General features: G+C 34.9%; 1 protein-coding gene across 1 annotated transcript in view; it reads left to right on the plus strand.

Moving 5' to 3' along the window:
- Positions 1-14,509, plus strand: part of LOC101733293 (titin) — a 135,477-nt gene that overhangs the window by 1,748 nt on the left and 119,220 nt on the right. The window contains exons 3-22 of the mRNA XM_031901901.1: positions 942-1,196; positions 2,000-2,248; positions 2,569-2,826; positions 3,206-3,463; positions 4,066-4,323; positions 4,485-4,742; positions 6,023-6,280; positions 6,905-7,162; positions 7,357-7,614; positions 7,853-8,110; positions 8,304-8,561; positions 9,102-9,359; positions 9,554-9,811; positions 10,197-10,454; positions 10,648-10,905; positions 11,446-11,703; positions 11,910-12,167; positions 12,970-13,227; positions 13,421-13,678; positions 14,219-14,476. Of these exons, the coding sequence (XP_031757761.1) occupies positions 942-1,196; positions 2,000-2,248; positions 2,569-2,826; positions 3,206-3,463; positions 4,066-4,323; positions 4,485-4,742; positions 6,023-6,280; positions 6,905-7,162; positions 7,357-7,614; positions 7,853-8,110; positions 8,304-8,561; positions 9,102-9,359; positions 9,554-9,811; positions 10,197-10,454; positions 10,648-10,905; positions 11,446-11,703; positions 11,910-12,167; positions 12,970-13,227; positions 13,421-13,678; positions 14,219-14,476 (5,148 nt within the window). The remainder of the gene's footprint in view (positions 1-941; positions 1,197-1,999; positions 2,249-2,568; positions 2,827-3,205; positions 3,464-4,065; positions 4,324-4,484; positions 4,743-6,022; positions 6,281-6,904; positions 7,163-7,356; positions 7,615-7,852; positions 8,111-8,303; positions 8,562-9,101; positions 9,360-9,553; positions 9,812-10,196; positions 10,455-10,647; positions 10,906-11,445; positions 11,704-11,909; positions 12,168-12,969; positions 13,228-13,420; positions 13,679-14,218; positions 14,477-14,509) is intronic.

Here is a 14,509-nt window from a genome sequence, read left to right on the forward strand (position 1 = left end):
AGTGGTAAAAAAGTTATTGTAGGGCAACAGGATATTCATGAAGAGCTACAAAAGAGTTGGATAATTTGATACAAAAACACTATATATATATTTGTATATATATATATATATATACATATATATATATAGCAAAAAAAGGGAAAGTTGTGCTCAACCACTAAATTTTAAACCATTAGGCGGGGGTGCAATGAGGTTGTGACCCAATAAAAGGGCAACCATATGGGGGTTTTAACCTTGAAAGCAAGTAAGTTGCAGGTAAAACTTAGTCCCTTGGCTAAATGTATATTGAAGCAGTAGAACTCTTAATGAATCGCATAAGTCAGTGTAGGAACTGGTCAAAAGGGATGACTTTGACGCAGTTGGCCAGCTTGAAGTATATTGCAATATATGGACAAACAATCCCTGTTTTGCTTAAAGGGAAGGGCATTTCTTAGTAGCTTAAATGCACCGAATGTCTTAATGTTCTATATATTGATAATGGGTGAGTGCAGAGGATCTCTTGTTGTTGTTTCTATATATATATATATATATATATATGTATGTGTATTTATATATATATACTATATTTCATTATACATATATATATATACATACATATATATATATATATATATATATATATATATATATATATATATATATATATATATATATATTGCAAAATAAAGAGTACTGTTTGTTCTTGAAATGTTGGAGTTTTTGTAATAAACTTTTATCTTTGGCACCAAGTCCCTGAGTGTGCGGTACTCTTTCTCTATATGTCTATTTTTTGACCTGCACCGAGGGCTGTTATTTTGGTGACGGGTGTGCTCCACTCTGTTCGCAAAATATAGTTATGTATTTATATAATATATATATAATTAATTTATGTTTATTCATATAGTTATAGAACATGTAGTTTGTATACGCAAATATTGAATATATTAATTTTTTGTTTGTAGGGCCTGCTAGTGTGATCCTGCAAGATATCTCTAAAGTAAGCAACAGCTCTATATATGTGAGCTGGTTTCTATCAGAAGGTAACAGGAGTGCCTACCTGGTTAAAGTGGAGGGAGACCCATCCCAGAGTTTCATTGTAATGTCAGAGTCTGTAATTATCACAAACCTAACCAGTAGGAATCAGTACACTGTGAAAATCACTGCCCTTGCTGGGGAGAACGACCTACGAGGAATTAGCACTGATATTTCAGTACTTTGTAAGTATAGGACAAGGAATAATGTATGCTATTATAACTCTGCTTGTTTTTTAACTACACTCAAACTTGTATCGTATCTACTGGTATCGCTGCCAACATGGCCCATTTTTATTAAACTAAGGCTATCATCCTTTCCCCGCCACTTATTAATATTTTTTAAGCTATTTGGAGATATTCATATCCATTACTGGTATCATTACACTGTCCGAAATTTATCAATGTTTTCAGGTACCAGTGGACAAAACAGGAAAGCAATCTTTTTTTCTATCTTAGGAAACAGACATAGCTGTAAAGGCTCTAGCGATCACGCTAAAAACAACAATAGTAGTATACGACTTAATACTTTTATTAAACCCTATAGTTCATTAATAGAAACATGGGGAGGCCTATTTAGCAAAATTTGTATTTATTTTTCATATTTTTTTCTGCTTTGAATCAGCTCAAATTTTTAAAAATGCAAACGTTACCTTCATTCATTAAAACATTCAAATAAAAAAGACAAACATAAAAAAACATACAAAAAACCTTGAATACCTTGAATTCATATGTTACTCATTGTTTTTATAGTTCTACAAGTTCAAAAAAAATCAAAACCTAAATTGACTAAATAGTTTAAATTTTGCCTAGGACACCTCCCTTTGGCTTCTATTTCACCTTGCATGCTTTCAGATGCTGAAGTTTTGTATTGATAACTAACCCACCAACTGTTTTTATTTGACTTAATTTTTTCCTTAACAATTAGGAGTCATTGAACATTTTACTGTACAATTTTATGAAGGTAAAAGTGTCATTTATTTTTCCAGTATTGCAAAACATCAGTGCTACATACATTTCCAACACCTCAGTGCTATTATCATGGGAACCTATTATAGACTTGAACATTTCCTATAAAATATCTGTTTATGGATCACCAACAAGTTATCTCACCCTGACAAATGCAACCTTATTTATTGATGACTTAACACCAGGAAATTTCTATACAATACAAATTTCGGCTTTTAAAGAAAACATGATTATTTATGGCTATGGTGGTGACATTTCACTCTATACAAGTAAGTAAATATATAATAAGTAATTATATATGAATTTCATTTTCTTTTGAAGTAAAAATGCTAATCTAATAAATATGATGGGGTTTCTTTGCCCTACCTTTTCACAGGTGCCATATTTTGCTAACCATCTGCTGTGCTATTTTGCAAAGGAAAGGCTATATTATTTAGCTTCAAAGCAACTGAAACTTAAAAATAAATACTGGTGTGTGCTTATAGTAAACAACTCTACTACTCCTACTACTATTTCCATTTTAGAACATTCAGGCAACAGCTATAGGAATTTGAAACAAATACATTCAAACTTCTAATTCTTCCTGCAGGACCAAATGCAGTCACTAATACGCAATATGGGAATGTATCTACTAACTCTGTGGAACTGAGATGGCTGCAGCCAGTAGGCAATTTCAGTTTCTATAGGATTGAGGTGACAGGAGATTCGAAATGGCAAAATCTGACAACAAACTCAGAGTCAGTGACAATTGATGGACTCAAACCTGGAAATCAATACACATTTAGAATTGTGCCAATTACTGGACCTGATGTGCAAGGTGATGCTTCTGAAATAACAGTATTTACAAGTTAGTATATGCAAATGTCTAAATGTCTACAAAATTAATTTTGGTTCTCTCTGTTTTATGCTTCATTAAACATCAACAAACGTTGTGAAAATGTTACTTCTATGTTAGAATATATAAAAAAGAGCTACATTTAACTATTTAATACTTTGAAGACACTTTGAATACATTCATCATATGTACAATTCCATGCACACAACTACCCTTTAGGTGAATGTTATTTATGATTTAATGTATACTAAACATTTTTTTTAACAAAGAAATAAAAGCAAGAATGAGCTACTGTATTTGTATTGCGCTACAAGACAAAACTGTCAGTGTTTATTCATAAATGTGTAAGACATGATAAAACATTCGAGAAAACCTTTGCAATTCTTTTTAGAACCAGGAAACGTCCAGAACCTGATCACATACAGCACTGGTACCACTTCTGTATCCCTGAGCTGGCAGCCACCAGAGGGAAATTGGTGGTCTTATCTGATCCAAATCCTGGAAATTTCAAATTTTAGCAGAAACGTTGTCTTAAACTATGCAACAGTTGACGGGTTGACACCTGGAAATTATTACACATTGATTGTAACTGCTCTTGTTGGAGATAGGGGTATCAAGGGAGAAAGTGCAAACACATCTACCTACACAAGTGAGTATACTAAGGAATATTATCAAAATGACTTTAACACATTGCACAACATTAAACTGATGCTTTTAAAATAACCAACTACATGCTGTCTGTAATTATGGATTCTACCCATAGGATCCTACAACATGTAAATAAAATTATAAATATAATGCCCGAAATCCTTAACATTTTTATTGATGCAAGATTATAAAGAAAGCAAATTTAAAAAGATAAATATTCTTGCACATTTCCCAATACCAGTGATATTCTAGAAGGAGGAAACAATGCATCTGCATGCAATTCTAAAGAGGTCACCACCACAAGTGGTAGAAACACCGTTCATATCTCAAGTTACAGTAAAATATTAAATTATTCGAAGCAAGTGCTCAAGGCCCCAACACATTGCTGGATTCTGCATGGCCAAAGTACTAGGCAATAGATAATTTGAAAAGTTTGTCTCTTAAAATGATATTATTCATTCTTCCAATCAGCTGAAGAATGGGATGGGAATGTGGCTGTTCATCATATGTCCATTGCTTTACTTTGTTTGGAATGCATAACATTTTATACAGGTACAGGAGTAAATATTTGTTTACTCTAACCAAATTTTTCTTTAAATTCAGAACCTGAAAGTGTACAGAACCTGGCCACGTACAACATCAGTACCACTTCTGTATCCCTGAGCTGGCAGCCACCAGAGGGAAATCACTCATTTTATCTGATCCACATCTTGGAAAATTCAACTTTTAACAGAATGGTTACCTTAAATGCCACAACAATTGATGGGTTCACACCTGGAAATTATTACACATTCATTATAACTGCCCTTGTTGGTGACAGCGACATAAAGGGAGAAAGTATAAACACATCTACCTATACAAGTGAGTATCCCCACAAGGAAAGACAGAGCAACATAGAGATATGTCCACGTGTGTTACCTGTAATTTTTAAAATATCTTCATTGGGCAATCAGATCCACAATCCTTATCTTGTATACCTTTTTTTAAATTCTGTCCTAACACAATCCACTGATTGGTTTTAGAACCTGGAGTAGTAAAGAACCTGACCACATACAGCATCACGACAAGTTCTGTATCTCTGAGTTGGGTACCACCAGACGGAAATGCTAGTTCTTTTCTGATTGAAGTCTTAGGAAATTCAAACCTTAGCAAAAATGTTGTTTGCAATTTTACAACTATTGATGGCTTGACACCAGGAAATCTTTACATATTCATTTTAAGTGCTGCTGTTGGAGAAAGTAATGTGAGAGGAGACAGTGTATATACATCTACCTACACAAGTGAGTATACCAGGGAATAATAGAAAAAAAACTTGTTTTGAATACTGGTGTTTAGCGTTATGATATTAATAAATAGAAATATGAAAAATACTTTCTTTAAGGATACTACAGCCAACAAAATAAGACCAGTAAATGCCATCAGTAACGTTAGAAATATACTATTTTCTCTTTGAAAGACCATACAAGGTTTTGATGGAATTTATATTTTTTTGTTGGAAGTACTGCAAGGCACATGTTGTCTGGAACTACGAATACTAACCATAGGGACATTCACATGTAAATATAATGAAAAATACCTAATAAACATAGAATCCATAAATAGCAATTATTAGGGGCACATTTACTAAGACACGAATTCGAATCCGAATAGGGAAAATTCCGATTGGAAAACGAACATTTTGCGACTTTTTCGTATTTTTTGCGAATTTTCGGCGCCTTTACGACTTTGCGGAAATTGTCGCGACTTTTTCGTTACCAATACGATTTGCGCGAAAAAACGCTAGTTTTTCGTAGCCATTACGATACGCTCGTATCTTGTCGCGACTTTTTCGTATTGAGCGCTCGTAAGCGGCGGGCGAAACTTTCAGTTTTAGCATGATTTTGGAAGCCTCCCATAGGACTCAATGGCACCCTGCAGCTCCAACCTGGCACAAGAAAAGTCACCATACTGAAGCTTGAATGAATCCGAATCTTTCGTACTCGGCGCGAAAGCTGCGAAAAAGTCAGGACTTTTCGCGCAAGTATTAACGCTATGAAAAAATCGCCAGATTTTGCACAACATTCGGAATGGCAACGAAAAAGTTGCGACAATTTTCCGAAAAATCGCTAAATACCGATCATTACGAAAAAAATGCAATCGGACGCATTCGGCCCGTTCGTGATTAAGGAAATGGGCCCCTTAGTGTACACATTTTTAAAAAATAACTATTTTAAAATATAATGATTCTTCTGCCTTTCCTAACACCAGTGATATTTCAGGAGGGTGAATGTTTCCATTAGCAATAAATTGTGTAAAAGGGACCACTTCCAAGTGGGAGAAACATTATTTAGCTCAGTCAAGTTGCAATAAGCCCAAACACATTGTGGGGTTCTGCATGGCCAAAGTAGTATATATTAAATATGGGAGTATTTCATCCAACTATAGGATTTATTCCTCCAATCAGCTGAAGAGTGGGAATAGGAGACTGACTATTAATCATAAAATATCATAATATTTTGTAAAGGTAAAGGAGTAAGAGATAAGATTTGGTTACTTTAACTAGCTTTTTCTTCAAATACAGAACCTGAAAGGGTACAGAGCCTGGCCATGTACAACATCAGTACCACTTCTGTATCTCTGAGCTGGCAGCCACCAGAGGGAAATCACTCATCTTATCTGATCCAAATCCTGGAAAATTCAACTTTTAACAGAATGGTTACCTTAAATGCCACAACAATTGATGGGCTGACACCTGGAAATTATTACACATTCATTATTACTGTTTTTGTTAAAGATAGTGGCATAAATGGAGAAAGTACAAACACATCTACCTACACAAGTGAGTAGCCCCAGAGAGAATATAAGCATGAGAAACATAGGCATATGTTCATGTTGAAGAAAGTGTTGAATTTTTGTTGGTAGAAATGTGGAAGTGTCAGGACACTAACATTCCTCTAAATGACTTACGGGGTAAAATAATAAAAGGCAGTAAGTTTGCTCAGCTGCATTAACCAATAGCATTCCAAACATTGGCAGCAGAATAGTACCGCTTAAGAAGCACCTAATCCTAGAATTGCTTTAAATTGGTAAATAACAGATTTTCTTTATATCTGTTGTTATAACCGTTATAGATTATTGATACAATAAGCAGGTACATGCTATCCAAAATTGTTCTATGCAGAATGTTCTTTACTTTTAAAAACAATAAAATGACATATACTGTAAATTGGACAATTGTATAATTTACTTATTTAATGTATGTATTATAACTGCCCATGCCTATTGTATGAACAGTCAACAAATATGTATCTATATTTTATCAATTGAAAACAGAACAATTTCTAAGAATGAACTTAAAATACTATTTACCCTACAAAGATGTCAGTGTCTATTCATAAATGTGTAGTAATATAATTAAGTGATAAAATATTTGGAAAAAAAAAACCTTTGTGATCTGTTTCAGAACCTGGAGAAGTCCAGAACCTTACCACATACAACATCAGTACCACTTCTGTATCCTTGAGCTGGCAGCCACCAGAGGGAAATTGCTGGTATTATCTGATCCAGATCCTGGAAAATTCAACCTTCAGCAAAACGATTACCTTAAATGACACAACAATTGATGGCTTGACACCTGGAAATTATTACACATTCATTGTAACTGCTTTTGTTGGAGATAGTGGCATGAATGGAGAAAGTGCAAACACATCTACCTACACAAGTGAGTAGCCCCAGAAAGAAAAGCAAAAAAGCATAGGCATATGCTCATGTTTCAAAGAAAGAGTTAAAATATGTATGTTACTTTCCCCCAATATCTGTAATATAATCTTAAAGTGCACAAACCCAGGAGCTTTCTTATCCTTCATATTTTGCTTTTCATTATTTCCTAACATAATCCACTGATTTTTGTTTTAGTACCCGGAGAGGTGAAGAACCTGACCACGTACAATGTCACAACTAACTCTGTATCTCTGAGCTGGGAAACACCAGAGGGCAATACAAGTTCTTTTCTTATCCAAATTCTTGGAAATGTAAACCTTAGCAAAAATGTGGCTTCCAGTTTTACTACTATTTATGGCTTGACACCAGGAAATTTTTACACCTTCATTGTAAGTGTACTCGTTGGAGAAAGAAATGTGAGAGGAGAGAGTATAAATACAACAACCTACACAAGTGAGTATACCCAGGAATGATATCAAAATGCTTGTAGCAAATAGTACTGCTATAGGTATGAGTTTTACCCAGGAATGATATCAAAATCATTGAAGCTGCTTCTTTCGTACCTATCAGTTGTCTGGCTCTGAGGCCAGGGTCAGATTGCTCTGCTTCTCTTACAATAAATGTGTAGTAATACAAATAAGTGATAAAACATTTGTAAAAAAAAAAAAAAAACCTTTGTGATCTGTTTCAGAACCTGGAGAAGTCCAGAACCTGACCACATACAAAATCAGTACCACTTCTGTATCCTTGAGCTGGCAGCCACCAGAGGGAAATTGCTGGTATTATTTGATCCAGATCCTGGAAAATTCAACATTCAGCAAAAAGATTACCTTAAATGACACAACAATTGATGGCTTGACACCTGGAAATTATTACACATTCATTGTAACTGCTTTTGTTGGAGATAGTGGCATGAATGGAGAAAGTGCAAACACATCTACCTACACAAGTGAGTAGCCCCAGAAAGAAAAGCAAAAAAGCATAGGCATACATTCATGTTTTAAAGAAAGTGTTGAAATATGTTGGTTACTTTCCCTAAATATCTGTAATCTAATCTTAAAGTACTCAAAGCTTGAAGACTTGCATATCCTTCATATATTCTTTTAAGTATTTCCTAACACAATTTATTGATTGGTTTTCAGAACCTGGAGAAGTGATGAACCTGACCACGTACAATATTACAACTAACTCTGTATCTCTGAGCTGGGAAACACCAGAGGGAAATACAAGCTCTTTTCTGATCCAAATCCTTGGAAATTCAAACCTTAGCAAAAACATGACTTCCAATTTTACTACTATTGACGGCTTGACACCGGGAAATTTTTACACCTTCATTGTAAGTGCACTCGTTGGAGAGAGTAATGTGAGAGGAGAGAGTGCAAATACATCGACCTACACAAGTGAGTATACTAGAGAATAATATCAAAATGCTTATAGCAAATAGTATTGCTATAGATATGAGTTTAAAGAAAGTATTGCTATAAATTTGTCTGTATAATAATAATAATTATTGTTTTAATAAAAAACACCTAGAAATGTCAGGACACTATTATTCCTCTAAAATACTTCTAAGTACCACAGCACCACTTTATCTTTACATCTGTTATAGATTATTGATAAAATAACCAGGAACATGCTATCTGATATTGTTCTGCACGGATGGTTTTGCACTTTTAAATACAAAAAGTGAAATATAAGTAGGAGGATGTTCTTATTTACTTATCTAATGAATGTATTATGCCTTGTCATGCCTATTGTATGAACAGTAAACAAATATCTATCTATATTTTTTTTTCTATTGAAAAGAAAACAATTTCTAAGAATGAGCTCAAAATACTAATTACTCTGCATGACAAAGCTGTCAGTAATTATTCATAAATGTGTAGTAATAGAAATAAGTGATAAAAAATTTGAAGACAAAACTTTGTATTCTGTTTCAGAACCTGGAGAGGTCCAGAACCTTACCACATACAACATCAGTACCACTTCTGTATCCCTGAGCTGGCAGCCACCAGAGGGAATTTGCTGGTACTATCTGATCCAGATCCTGGAAAATTCAACATTCAGCAGAACAATTACCTTAAATGACACAACAATTGATGGCTTGATACCTGGAAATTATTACATATTCATTGTAACTGCTTTTGTTGGAGATAGTGGTATACATGGAGAAAGTGCAAACACATCTACCTACACAAGTGAGTAGCCCCAGAAAGAAAAGCAAAACAGCATAGGCATATGCTCATGTTTCAAAGAAAGAGTTAAAATATGTTTGTTACTTTCCCCCAATATCTGTAATATGATCTTAAAGTACACACACCCAGGAGCTTTCTTATCCTTCATATTTTGCTTTTCATTATTTCCTAATATAATCCACTGATTTTTGTTTTAGTACCCGGAGAGGTGAAGAACCTGACCACGTACAATGTCACAATTAACTCTGTATCTCTGAGCTGGGAAACACCAGAGGGAAATACAAGTTCTTTTCTTATCCAAATACTTGGAAATGTAATCCTTAGCAAAAATGTGGCTTCCAGTTTTACTACTATTTACGGCTTGACACCAGGAAATTTTTACACCTTCATTGTAAGTGCACTCGTTGGAGAAAGTAATGTGAGAGGAGAGAGTGCAAATACAACAACCTACACAAGTGAGTATACCCAGGAATGATATCAAAATGCTTGTAGCAAATATTACTGCTATAGGTATGAGTTTTAAGAAAGTTTTGGTATATGTTTGTCTGTAAAATAATAATAATAAACACGTACAAATGCCAGAACACTCATCTGATTCCTCTAAAATACTTAAAGGTATTAAAGGTTCTAAATATAATGTATTAACATTTTTATACAGCTTTTAAAATAAACTAGTTATCATAGTGGTCCCATTGAAGCTGCTTCTTTCGTACCTATCAGCTGTCTGGCTCTGAGGCCAGGGCCAGATTGCTCTGCTTCTCCTACAATAAATGTGTAGTAATACAAATAAGTGATAAAACATTTGATAAAAAAACAAAAAATCTTTGTGATCTGTTTTAGAACCTGGAGAAGTCCAGAACCTGACCACATACAACACCGGTACCACTTCTGTATTCCTGAGCTGGCAGCCACCAGAGGGAAATTGCTGGTATTATCTGATCCAGATCCTGGAAAATTCAACCTTCAGCAAAACGATTACCTTAAATGACACAACAATTGATGGCTTGACACCTGGAAATTATTACACATTCATTGTAACTGCTTTTGTTGGAGATAGTGGCATGAATGGAGAAAGTGCAAACACATCTACCTACACAAGTGAGTAGCCCCAGAAAGAAAAGCAAATCAACATAGGCATACATTCATGTTTTAAAGAAAGTGTTGAAATATGTTGGTTACTTTCCCTAAATATCTGTAATCTAATCTTAAAGTACTCAAAGCTTGAAGACTTGCATATCCTTCATACATTCTTTTAAGTATTTCCTAACACAATTTATTGATTGGTTTTCAGAACCTGGAGAAGTGATGAACTTGACCACGTACAATATTACAACTAACTCTGTATCTCTGAGCTGGGAAACACCAGAGGGAAATACAAGCTCTTTTCTGATCCAAATCCTTGGAAATTCAAACCTTAGCAAAAACATGACTTCCAATTTTACTACTATTGACGGCTTGACACCGGGAAATTTTTACACCTTCATTGTAAGTGCACTCGTTGGAGAGAGTAATGTGAGAGGAGAGAGTGCAAATACATCGACCTACACAAGTGAGTATACTAGAGAATAATATCAAAATGCTTATAGCAAATAGTATTGCTATAGATATGAGTTTAAAGAAAGTATTGCTATAAATTTGTCTGTATAATAATAATAATTATTGTTTTAATAAAAAACACCTAGAAATGTCAGGACACTATTATTCCTCTAAAATACTTCTAAGTACCACAGCACCACTTTATCTTTACATCTGTTATAGATTATTGATAAAATAACCAGGAACATGCTATCTGATATTGTTCTGCACGGATGGTTTTGCACTTTTAAATACAAAAAGTGAAATATAAGTAGGAGGATGTTCTTATTTACTTATCTAATGAATGTATTATGCCTTGTCATGCCTATTGTATGAACAGTAAACAAATATCTATCTATATTTTTTTTTCTATTGAAAAGAAAACAATTTCTAAGAATGAGCTCAAAATACTAATTATTCTGCATGACAAAGCTGTCAGTAATTATTCATAAATGTGTAGTAATAGAAATAAGTGATAAAAAATTTGAAGACAAAACTTTGTATTCTGTTTCAGAACCTGGAGAGGTCCAGAACCTTACCACATACAACATCAGTACCACTTCTGTATCCCTGAGCTGGCAGCCACCAGAGGGAATTTGCTGGTATTATCTGATCCAGATCCTGAAAAATTCAACATTCAGCAGAACAATTACCTTAAATGACACAACAATTGATGGCTTGATACCTGGAAATTATTACATATTCATTGTAACTGCTTTTGTTGGAGATAGTGGTATACATGGAGAAAGTGCAAACACATCTACCTACACAAGTGAGTAGCCCCAGAAAGAAAAGCAAAACAGCATAGGCATATGCTCATGTTTCAAAGAAAGAGTTAAAATATGTTTGTTACTTTCCCCCAATATCTGTAATATGATCTTAAATGTGATCTTAAAGTACACACACCCAGGAGCTTTCTTATCCTTCATATTTTGCTTTTCATTATTTCCTAACATAATCCACTGATTTTTGTTTTAGTACCCGGAGAGGTGAAGAACCTGACCACGTACAATGTCACAATTAACTCTGTATCTCTGAGCTGGGAAACACCAGAGGGCAATACAAGTTCTTTTCTTATCCAAATACTTGGAAATGTAAACCTTAGCAAAAATGTGGCTTCCAGTTTTACTACTATTTACGGCTTGACACCAGGAAATTTTTACACCTTCATTGTAAGTGCACTCGTTGGAAAAAGTAATGTGAGAGGAGAGAGTGCAAATACAACAACCTACACAAGTGAGTATACCCAGGATTGATATCAAAATGCTTGTAGCAAATATTACTGCTATAGGTATGAGTTTTAAGAAAGTTTTGGTATATGTTTGTCTGTAAAATAATAATAATAAACACGTACAAATGTCAGAACACTCATCTGATTCCTCTAAAATACTTAAAGGAAAAATAAAGTCAAAGTCACTTGGGGGTGCCAAAATGTTAGGCACCCCCAAGTGACTTTGACCGCCTACCTTTTACCCCGGGCTGGTGCCCCTGTGAGGAAGGAACAGCACCAGCCCGGGGTAGCTGCCGGCGCTTCCTTTTCCTGATTCGCTGCGCGCGCATGCGCAGTAGAGTGAAAAGCCGAACTTAAATGTTAAAGTCGGCTTTTCACTCTACTGCGCATGCGCCCACCGCTGGCACTCAGGAAAAGGAAGCGAGGAAGACGGAAGCGCTGCGCTCCAGGTGCCCCGGGCTGGTGCTGTTTTCTCCTAACAGGGGCACCAGCCCGGGGTACGAGGTAAGCGGTTAAAGTCACTTGGGGGTGCCTAACATTTTGGCACCCCCGAGTGACTTTGACTTTCGTTTCCCTTTAAAGGTATTAAAGGTTCTAAATATAATGTATTAATATTTTTATACAGCTTTTAAAATAAACTACTTATCATAGTTGTCCCATTGAAGCTGCTTCTTTCATACCTATCAGCTGTCTGGCTCTGAGGTCAGGGTCAGATTGCTCTGCTTCTCCTACAATAAATGTGTAGTAATACAAATAAGTGATAAAACATTTGATAAAAAAACAAAAAATCTTTGTGATCTGTTTTAGAACCTGGAGAAGTCCAGAACCTGACCACATACAACACCGGTACCACTTCTGTATCCCTGAGCTGGCAGCCACCAGAGGGAAATTGCTGGTATTATCTGATCCAGATCCTGGAAAATTCAACCTTCAGCAAAAGGATTACCTTAAATGACACAACAATTGATGGCTTGATACCTGGAAATTATTACACATTCATTGTAACTGCTTTTGTTGGAGATAGTGGCATGAATGGAGAAAGTGCAAACACATCTACCTACACAAGTGAGTAGCCCCAGAAAGAAAAGCAAATCAACATAGGCATACATTCATGTTTTAAACAAAGTGTTAAAATATGTTGGTTACTTTCCCTAAATATCTGTAATCTAATCTTAAAGTACTCAAAGCTTGAAGACTTGCATATCCTTCATACATTCTTTTAAGTATTTCCTAACACAATTTATTGATTGGTTTTCAGAACCTGGAGAAGTGATGAACTTGACCACGTACAATATTACAACTAACTCTGTATCTCTGAGCTGGGAAACACCAGAGGGAAATACAAGCTCTTTTCTGATCCAAATCCTTGGAAATTCAAACCTTAGCAAAAACATGGCTTCCAATTTTACTACTATTGACGGCTTGACACCGGGAAATTTTTACACCTTCATTGTAAGTGCACTCGTTGGAGAGAGTAATGTGAGAGGAGAGAGTGCAAATACATCGACCTACACAAGTGAGTATACTAGAGAATAATATCAAAATGCTTATAGCAAATAGTATTGCTATAGATATGAGTTTAAAGAAAGTATTGCTATAAATTTGTCTGTATAATAATAATAATTATTGTTTTAATAAAAAACACCTAGAAATGTCAGGACACTATTATTCCTCTAAAATACTTCTAAGTACCACAGCACCACTTTATCTTTACATCTGTTATAGATTATTGATAAAATAACCAGGAACATGCTATCTGATATTGTTCTGCACGGATGGTTTTGCACTTTTAAATACAAAAAGTGAAATATAAGTAGGAGGATGTTCTTATTTACTTATCTAATGAATGTATTATGCCTTGTCATGCCTATTGTATGAACAGTAAGCAAATATCTATCTATATTTTTTTTTCTATTGAAAAGAAAACAATTTGTAAGAATGAGCTCAAAATACTAATAACTCTGCATGACAAAGCTGTCAGTAATTATTCATAAATGTGTAGTAATAGAAATAAGTGATAAAAAATTTGAAGAAAAATCTTTGTATTCTGTTTCAGAACCTGGAGAGGTCCAGAACCTTACCACATACAACATCAGTACCACTTCTGTATCCCTGAGCTGGCAGCCACCAGAGGGAATTTGCTGGTATTATCTGATCCAGATCCTGGAAAATTCAACATTCAGCAGAACGATTACCTTAAATGACACAACAATTGATGGCTTGACACCTGGAAATTATTACATATTCATTGTAACTGCTTTTGTTGGAGATAGTGGTATACATGGAGAAAGTGCAAACACATCTACCTACATAAGTGAGTAGCCCCAGAAAGAAAAGCAAAAAAGCA

Source organism: Xenopus tropicalis, chromosome 5 (assembly GCF_000004195.4).
Source record: "Xenopus tropicalis strain Nigerian chromosome 5, UCB_Xtro_10.0, whole genome shotgun sequence".
NCBI classification, from domain to species: Eukaryota; Metazoa; Chordata; class Amphibia; order Anura; family Pipidae; genus Xenopus; species Xenopus tropicalis.